This window comes from Pseudophryne corroboree, chromosome 1 (assembly GCF_028390025.1).
Source record: "Pseudophryne corroboree isolate aPseCor3 chromosome 1, aPseCor3.hap2, whole genome shotgun sequence".
NCBI lineage: Eukaryota > Metazoa > Chordata > Amphibia > Anura > Myobatrachidae > Pseudophryne > Pseudophryne corroboree.
Window position 1 is genome coordinate 56569786 of NC_086444.1, and position 10000 is coordinate 56579785.

The 10000-nt window shown below is 47.4% G+C and overlaps 1 protein-coding gene across 12 annotated transcripts in view; it reads left to right on the plus strand.

Annotated features, from left to right (window-relative positions):
- TCF4 (transcription factor 4) overlaps positions 1 to 10000 on the plus strand; it is a 611629-nt gene that overhangs the window by 529758 nt on the left and 71871 nt on the right. For all 12 annotated transcript variants that reach the window (XM_063959822.1, XM_063959782.1, XM_063959837.1 and 9 more), the window contains 2 exons: positions 301 to 406; positions 8528 to 8658. In XM_063959822.1, the coding sequence (XP_063815892.1) occupies positions 301 to 406; positions 8528 to 8658 (237 nt within the window). The remainder of the gene's footprint in view (positions 1 to 300; positions 407 to 8527; positions 8659 to 10000) is intronic.

The following is a 10000-nucleotide window of genomic DNA, read 5'->3' on the forward strand; positions in this document are numbered from 1 at the left end:
AACAGGACAGTCCCTTCCAATCAGGACTATCCCGCTGTCGGTATGCCCATCTGCCTCGCTGAAGGTTGGGAATCATGTCACTAGGGACCAGGTGGCACTATAGCAAAGGCAGGTGCCTCTGGTGTGTCTGGAGCACTTTGTTATACGTTTAAATATGCTCATTATGTTTGCATAGTGTGTGATCTACTTTTGACATCACAAATCTGGTTTGTATGAAAGATGTTATAGAAGGATATTGCAATGTGTAGCGTTCCTGGTGCATTGTTCTGAGGACTCATCGCTGTTTCCTTTGCTTTGCAGGTTTATGCCCCATCAGCGAGCACGGCAGACTACAATAGGGATTCACCAGGTTATCCATCATCAAAACCAGCCACCAGCACTTTCCCCAGCTCGTTCTTCATGCAAGGTACCGAGACGCTTGTCTGCTTACTCCTGCCGTAACACCATACGAAATCTTCTGTGTAGACATCCTAGCAGAATGTCTAGGGCTGGACTGTTCATGGGCAGAATGGAAATAGATCATTACGTTTTTTTCCCCCTTTTAATTTTTATTAATTTACTTTTATTTAAAACGATAGCTTTAGAGTTGGGTAGAGCGTCTAGAGTAAATCACGTGCGTAAATTTTTCCACTGAAGTAGCGCTTATACGTTTTGGTGTCTGCGTTATGTAGGGCGCCCAAAAATAATATTTACTTGCGGCAAGAAAATTAAAAAAATTTTAAATGTCATTTGGCCAAGCTGTATCTGTTTAGATTAGAAACACGGGTCTCCGTAACATCAAAGTAATTGCTAGCTGTGCTGTACGGACCCCAGCTAGTACAGAAAGACCAAAACTATTCTAATGACTCGCTGCATTTTTAATAAGATCCAGCCACAGCATAATACGTGTTGTTAGAACCCTAAACATGGAAAAAGCTGGACACCGCCAAACGAAAGGCCGCTGATTTATTGACTTGTTGTTTGACTCTCTTTATTTATTTGTTATAACTGTGGTGCTGACGCGGTCATGTACACAATCCTCGGAGCTCAGCTGCTCCGTGCTATGAGCCAGATCTGCCGCAGCTCCACACCGAACCTGAGATTAATTAGCTTCAGGCTGGGTGTGAAAGGAGAACGTCAAGACCAGGTTCCTAAAGTGACCAGGTTCTAAAAGCTAAGGGCGAGTGGTGACAGCTGATCTACTCATTTTTACGTTTCTCTTATTATGGTTTTCTGTTGTTTATGTAGTTTGGGAGCCCTATGTGACCACAAACCTGCTCGCCTGTTTTCCGTTACCTTTCCTATTATTTCCCCTTGAATTAGGAAAAAATTGATATGTAAAGCGTTAAGGGAAAAAAAAATCTGTTGTATGCTGTAAAAACATTTAATCTGTAACCGTATTTGAAGTCCGCTCGTCAGGCATATGGAAGGCCACATAAAAGTTTTGGAGGGTCCTAAATAAGTATCAAGGTCAAATCCGACTAGTGGTCATCCAGTTGGACATCCCTATCATGAGAGACAAAAAGCATCTAATAGCTAGGATTTTAGTAACAATAAGTCCCAGATTTATCAAGCCGTGCAGAGTGATAAATTGCACGGTGATAAAGTACCAATCAATCAGCTCCTAACTGTCATTTTTTTTAAATACAGCCTGTAACATGGCAGTTAGGAGCTGATTGGCTGGTACGTTATCGGTGTGAAATTTATCACTCTCCAAGGCTTGATAAATCTGGGCCTAAATTTCTTATTTTATTGACCATTAAAAGGCTTTGTGCTGATGTTACTAAAACTATTTGTGATTCCCAGCTGTACTCTCTAACTTACACAAGGCATGTACAGTCAATATACAGTGACTGTGGTTTAGTGTCCCTAAGCTTGTTTCAGAGGACGATGCATCATTATTATCACCTGGGTTTCAGACATTGGGGGAGATATATCAAACCTTGGATTCCAGACCTGCTGTCTCACCCGCAGCCCGCAGTGTCGTGCCAGGAAGGGGTGGCCTTTGATCACCCGCTGCTCTGCAAAGCGTCTAGTGATCTCTGAATAGAAGCAGTGCTCACGGCATCTATACAGTACAGGGAGGTGACCTGGGGGATGCCCAGCTGCTCAGGGAGCGCTTGGCACGCCCCTAAAATGACGGAAAATGGGTCTGCTCTGTGAGGCCATGCCCGCTTGACAGAGGCCACGCCCCTCCTATCTGAAGTTACACCCTCTTTCAAGGGACAAAAAAGTTGGGAGGTATGATCAATGCTTGGGGAGAGAGATAAAGTACCAACCGACCAGCTCCTTTCTGTCAGCGTTCCACGTCACATTGGTGGTTGCTGATTAAGCCGCTGTGAATTGCCGAAATCTCAGCTGGAACCCAACTACCAAGAAGCTCCTGCCTAGGTATAAGAGGCTGCTTTGGCAGAGCATATAGTAGAATAAAGAAACAGAAGTGGTATGAAAATACAGTGGATGGTGAAGAAGAAAAGCTCAGCGGTGCACGCTGCTGGTATAGGAGTGTTTAATGTGTGGGTGCAGTGTTTGGGGGACAAATGTTTCACTTGTATTTGGCTGCAGTCAACCAGCCAACCAAGCCCCTCCCCCACTTCCTCCAGTCATTGGCTGCTTATGTGTGTACATATACAATGTCTTTTACTTCCTCTCATTTGTGTGCTATGCTTCATTTTATACTTGATACATTTTTCCTATAATAGAAACATAAATACGGTTACGTCAAATTCAGTATTTCTCTTACGTCCTAGAGGATGCTGGGGACTCCGTAAGGACCATGGGGTATAGACGGGCTCCGCAGGAGATATGGGCACTCTAAAGAACTTTTAGTATGGGTGTGCACTGGCTCCTCCATCTATGCCCCTCCTCCAGACCTCAGTTAGATTCTGTGCCCAGAGGAGAATGGGTGCTCTACAGGGGAGCTCTACTGAGTTTCTCTGATAAAAGAATTTTGTTAGGTTTTTATTTTCAGGGAGCACTGCTGGCAACAGGCTCCCTGCATCGTGGGACTGAGGGGAGAGAAGCAGACCTACTTAAATGATAGGCTCTGCTTCTTAGGCTACTGGACACCATTAGCTCCAGAGGGATCGGAACGCAGGTCTCCCCCTGCCGTTCGTCTCAGCGCCGCGCCGCCGTCCTCCTCGCAGAGCCGGAAGATAGAAGCCGGGTGAGTATAACGAAGAAAGAAGACTTCTTCTAAGGCGGCAGAAGACTTCAGATCTTCACTGAGGTAAGCGCGCAGCGGTAACGCTGCGCGCCATTGCTCCCGCAAGTTACACACACGGCAGGCACTGATGGGTGCAGGGCGCAGGGGGGGCGCCCTGGGCAGCAATATATACTTCTATTTTTGGCATGTTAGATACATATGGGCTGCGGTGTCAGTGAATGTGTTCATCCCCCGCCATTGTTTGTGAATTTGAGCTGGACCGAAGCCCGCCACTAGAGGGGGCGGAGCTTGGTCGCACAGCACTAACCAGCGCCATTTTCTCCACAGTGTGCTGAAGAGAAGCTGTCTCCCTGGACTCTCCCCTGCAGAACGGTGATACAGGGCTGAAAAAGAGGGGGGGGGGCACATTTTGGCGCAGTGAGTGTATTACACGATTGACTCAATATAAAAGCGCTAAATCTGGGAATTGTTTCCAGTGTCAGTTGGCCCTGGGTGTGTGCTGGCATACTCTCTCTCTGTCTCTCCAAAGGGCCTGGTTGGGGAACTGTCCCCTTATAGATAGATCCCTGTGTGTGTGAGGGTGTCGGTTCGCGTGTGTCGATATGTCTGAAGCGGAAGGCTCATCCAAGGAGGAGGTGGAGCAGATGATTGTGGTGTCTCCGTCGGCAACGCCGACTCATGATTGGTATGATATGTGGAATATTTTAAATGCTAATGTGACCTTATTACATAAGAGAATGGACAAAGCTGAGTCCAAGGAAACAGCAGGGAGTCAATCCGCGGATGTGGCTGGGTCACAGGGCCGTCAGGGTCTCAAAAGCGTCCCTTATCACAAATAGTAGACACTGATACCGACACGGATTCTGACTCCAGTGTCGACTACGATGAGGCAAGGTTGCACCCTAAGGTGGCCAAAAGTATTCATTATATGATTATGGCAATAAAAGAGGTTTTACATATCACAGATGACCCCTCTGTCCCTGACACGAGGGTGCGCATGTATAAGGAAAAGAAACCTGAGGTAACGTTTCCTCCATCTCATGAACTGAACGAATTATTTAAAAAAGCTTGGGAAACTCCAGACAAAAAACTGCAGATTCCCAAGAGGATCCTTATGGCGTATCCTTTCCCTGCAAAGGACAGGGTACGTTGGGAATCCTCGCCCAGGGTGGACAAGGCATTAACGCGTCTGTCCAAGAAGGTGGCGCTACCGTCTCCTGACACCGCGGACCTTAAGGATCCTGCGGATCGTAGACAGGAGACTACCTTAAAGTCTATTTATGCACATACAGGGGCTTTACTCAGACCGGCAATAGCATCGGCATGGGTCTGTAGCGCTGTTGCAGCATGGACAGATATCTTGTTGGCTGACATGGATACCCTGGACAAGGATACCGTTGTCCTGACTTTGGGCCACATTAAGGACGCAGTCTTGTATATGAGAGATGCTCAAAGAGACGTGGGACTGCTTGGCTCCAGAGCCAACGCCATGGCAGTTTCGGCAAGGCGAGCTCTGTGGACCCGCCAATGGTCGGGTGATGCCGACTCAAAAAAGCATATGGAGGTTTTACCTTACAAGGGTGAAGTTTTGTTTGGGGACGGTCTCGCGGACCTGGTTTCCACAGCTACCACGGGTAAATCTACTTTTTTACCTTTTGTTCCCCCATAGCAAAAGAATACCCCACAATATCAGTCTTTTCGGTCGCATAAGTCCAGAAGAGGTCGGGGCTCCTCTTTCCTCGCCAGAGGTAAGGGTAGAGGTAAGAGAACACCTGCTTCGGCTAGTTCCCAGGAGCAGAAGTCCTCCCCGGCTTCTGCTAAATCCACCGCATGACGCTGGGGCTCCACGGAGGGAGTCCGCACCGGTGGGGGCACGTCTTCGACTCTTCAGCCAGGTCTGGGTCCTATCAGGCGTGGATCCTTAGGCGTTGGAAATTGTATCCCAAGGTTACAAACTGGAGTTCGAAGAGGTGCCCCCTCGCCGATTTCTCAAGTTGGCCTTGCCAACCTCTCCCCCAGAGAGGGAAGTGGTATTAGATGCAATTCAAAAGCTGTGTCAACAGAAAGTGATTGTCAACGTTCCCCTAGGCCAACAGGGCAAAGGGTACTATTCAACAATGTTTGTGGTCCCGAAGCCGGATGGTTCGGTCAGACCAATTTTGAATCTAAAATCACTAAACCTATACTTGAAAAAGTTCAAATTCAAGATGGAATCACTCCGGACTGTGATATCCAGTCTGGAAGCAGGGGATTTTATGGTGTCGCTGGACGTGAAGGATGCCTACCTTCATGTCCCCATATTTCCTCTTCTTCAAGAATACCTACGTTTTGTGGTACAGGACTGTCATTACCAGTTTCAGACATTTTGCCGTTTGGGCTTTCCACGAGCCGAGGATTTTCACCAAGGTAATGGCGGAAATGATGGTGCTCCTGCGCAAGCAGGGTGTCACAATTATCCCGTACTTGGACGATCTCCTGATAAAGGCGAGATCAAGGGATCAATTGCTGAAAAGTGTGTCACTCTCCCTGAGGGTGTTACATCAACACGATTGGATTCTCAATCTGCCAAAGTCACAGTTGCTTCCAACGATTCGACTATCATTCCTAGGCATTATTCTGGACATGGAACAAAAGAGGGTTTTTCTACCAATAGAAAAAGCCCAGGACATCCAGACATGGTCAGGGACCTGTTAAAACCAAAAAGAGTGTCTGTTCATCAATGCACTCGAGTTCTGGGAAAAATGGTGGCAGCCTACGAGGCCATTCCCTACGAGGCCATTCCCTTCGGCAGGTTCCATGCGAGAACGTTTCAGTGGGACCTTCTCGACAAATGGTCGGGGTCCCATCTACACCTTCATCGAAAGATAAGCCTGTCCCCCAGGGCCAGGGTGTCTCTTCTGTGGTGGCTGCAGAGTACTCACCTTCTAGAGGGTCGCAGGTTCGGCATTCAAGACTGAGTTCTAGTGACCACGGACGCGAGCCTCCGAGGATGGGGAGCAGTCACAAAAGGAAGAATTTTTCAGGGGGTATGGTCAAGCCAGGAGGCTTGTCTACACATCAACGTACTGGAATTGAGGGCCATATACAACGGCCTACGACAAGTGGAGTATCTTCTTCGCGACCTACCGGTTCTGATCCAATCAGACAACATCACAGCAGTGGCTCATGTAAACCGCCAAGGCGGGACAAGGAGCAGAGTGGTGATGGCGGAAGCCACCAGAATTCTGCGATGGGCAGAAAATCACGTAAGCGTTCTGTCAGCAATCTTCATACCGGGAGTGGACAACTGGGAAGCAGACTTCCTCAGCAGACACGATCTCCATCCAGGAGAGTGGGGACTTCATCAAGAGGTCTTTGCAGAGATAGCAAGTAGGTGGGGACTTCCTCAATTAGACATGATGGCGTCGCGCCTCAACAAAAAGCTTCGGAGGTATTGTGCCAGGTCAAGGGACCCTCGGGCAGTAGCGGTAGAATCCCTAGTGACACCATGGGTGTTTCAGTAGGTCTATGTGTTCCCTCCTCTACCTCTCATCTCAAAAGTGTTGAGAATCATAAGTCGAAACAGAGTGCAAGCAATACTCGTGGTTCCAGATTGGCCTCGAAGGGCCTGGTATTCGGATCTTCAGGGAATGCTCACAGAAGATCCGGGGCCTCTTCCTCTCAGGGAGGACCTGTTACAGCAGGGGCCTTGCATGTTACAAGACTTACCGCGGTTGCGTTTGACGGCATGGCGGTTGAACACCGAATCCTAGCAGAGAGAGGTATTCCGGAGGAAGTTATCCCTACTCTGATAAAGGCTAGGAAGGAGGTAACGGCGAAGCATTATCACCGTATCTGGAGGAAGTATGTATCTTGGTGTGAAACCAGGAATGCTCCTGCGGAAGGTTTCCATCTGGGCCGTTTTCTCCACTTACTACAGACGGGAGTGGATATGGGCCTAAAATTAGGCTCCATTAAGGTACAGATTTCGGCCCTATCTATATTTTTCAAAAGGAATTGGCTTCTCTCCCTGAAGTCCAAACTTTCGTGAAGGGAGTGCTGCACATCCAGCCTCGTTTTGTGCCACCAGTGGCCCCATGGGACCTTAACGTGGTGTTACAGTTCCTTAAATCACAATGGTTTGAACCTCTTCAAACGGTGGAATTAAAATTTCTCACCTGGAAGGTGGTTATGTTATTAGCCTTGGCATCTGCACGGCGGGTGTCGGAGTTGGCGGCCTTATCTCACAAGAGCACCTACTTGATTTTTCATGTGGATAGAGCAGAATTGAGGACTCGTCCTCAATTTCTGCCTAAGGTGGTTTCTTCTTTTCATTTGAACCAACCTATTGTGGTGCCTGTGGCTACGGGTGATTTGGAGGATTCCAAGTCCCTGGATGTGGTCAGGGCCTTAAAAATCTACGTAGCCAGGACGGCTAGGGTTAGGAAAACAGAGGCTCTGTTTGTCCTGTATGCAGCCAACAAGATTGGCGCGCCTGCTTCTAAACAGACTATTGCTCGCTGGATCTGTAACACGATTCAGCAGGCTCATTCTACGGCTGGATTGCCGGTACCAAATTCGGTAAAGGCCCATTCCACTAGGAAGGTGGGCTCTTCTTGGGCGGCTGCCCGAGGCGTCTCGGCATTGCAGTTGTGCCGAGCTGCTACTTGGTCGGGTTCAAACACTTTTGTAAAATTCTACAAGTTTGATACCCTGGCTGATGAGGACCTCGCGTTTGGTCAATCGGTGCTCCAGAGTCATTCGCACTCTCCCGCCCGGTTTGGAGCTTTGGTATAAACCTCATGGTCCTTACGGAGTCCCCAGCATCCTCTAGGACGTAAGAGAAAATAAGATTTTAAACCTACCGGTAAATCTTTTTCTCCTAGTCCGTAGAGGATGCTGGGCGCCCATCCCAGTGCGAACTAAATCTGCAAGGCTTGTATATAGTTGTTGCTTACATAAGGGTTATGTTACAGTTGGAATCGGTCTTTGACTGATACTTTTTTTTGTCGTTCATACTGTTAACTAGTTGCGTATATTCTAAGTTATATGGTATGATTGGTGTGGGCTGGTATGAATCTTGCCCTTAGATTTACAAAATCCTTTCCTCATATTGTCCATCTCCTCTGGGCACAGTTTCTCTAACTGAGGTCTGGAGGAGGGGCATAGAGGGAGGAGCCAGTGCACACCCATACTAAAAGTTCTTTAGAGTGCCCATATCTCCTGCGGAGCCCGTCTATACCCCATGGTCCTTACGGAGTCCCCAGCATCCTCTACGGACTAGGAGAAAAAGATTTACCGGTAGGTTTAAAATCTTATTTATTTCCCATACTTATTTCCCATGCTGCTTCTCTACATGTGCGGTCACGTTTTCTCATTGCCGATTGGCCGGTCTATTTTCAGATGGTCACCACAGCAGCGACCCTTGGAGTTCCAGCGGGATGAACCAAGCCAGCTATGGAGGGATGTTGGGCAACTCTTCCCATATTCCACAGTCTAGCAGCTACTGCAACCTGCATCCACACGACCGTTTGGTAAGGGGACTTCATCAGGTCGCCAGACTAAAAATGAGATTGTTCCCTATTAATAAGGAGAGATCTTTCTCTTTGCTACTGTTTTCCGCTAAGCTGAGCAGTCTAGAAACGGGTAAAAAAACATGTTTTTAAAAACTAATCCGTGAGTAAAAGGTGGGTGTGGTTGAGTTAATTTTATGTTTTGTCTTTTTTCTATTTGGGACGGATATAAAAAAAAAAAAAAAAAAAAGCAATCCGGTCTACAAAATTAGCAACAAAAAAGGAAGCACAAAAAACCCCAAAAATGAAAACGAAAGAATGAAAATGTTATTTTATACCTTTGTAATAGACCATGGTACTGTTTTTATTTTCCATCAAAGATGTTTTAGAGATCGTTACAGATTCTTCCAACTTTTTTGATGACTCTCTTGTTCTGTGACGGAACCAAGATACCTACTTCTGCAGCATAGAAATTAGCTGGTGGATATACCGGGGTCTAATGCGCCAAAGGTGGTTTTACATATACAATGATTTCTGCCTTGGTCACAGCAGATTAATGATATTGGAGGTCATTCCGAGTTGATTGCTAGCTGCCGTTGTTCGCAGCGCAGCGATCAGACTAAAAATCGGAATTTCTGCGCATGCGTATGCACCGCAATGCGCACGCGCGACGTACGGGTACAAAGTTCTTTGTGGTTTTGCACAGGTTCTAGCGAAGCTTCCAGTCGCACAGCACAACGCCGGATGATTGACATGAAGTGGGCGTTTCTGGGTGGCAACTGACCATTTTCAGGGAGTGCTTAGAAAAACGCAGGCTTGCAAGGGAAAACGCAGGCGTGGCTGGGCAAACGCTGGGCGGGTATGTGACGTCAAAAGCCAACCCTCCAACGTTAGAATCAACGTACACGTAGAGTAAGTCCAGGGCTGGTCTTGTTTTGCACAAAATGTTTTTGCAGGCGCTCTGCTGCACAGGCGTTCACACTCCTGCAAAGCGAAAATACACTCCCCCGTGGGCGGCGACCATGCGTTTGCACGGCTGCTAAAAACTGCCAGCGAGCGATCAACTCGGAATGACCCCCATTGTGCCCTTAGTTCCATTAAAGGCTTTTTATTTTTTTTTACATTTTTATTTTGTATCTGTTTCCTCGCCTTTACCGCATTCTAGTTCTACTGGCGTTGCATGCTGAGGAACAGTGGCACACAGTACCAGTAAGATTTTTAGTGGTTTAGTGGCTGTGCCACTGTCACTTTAAGGAGAGGAATGAACAGATGGTCACAAAAATTCCAATGTGATTTTAGCACATACTACACTTGCTAAATTTTCCTTTGATGTTTTATGGACATCTATGTGGTTTTGTGTTTG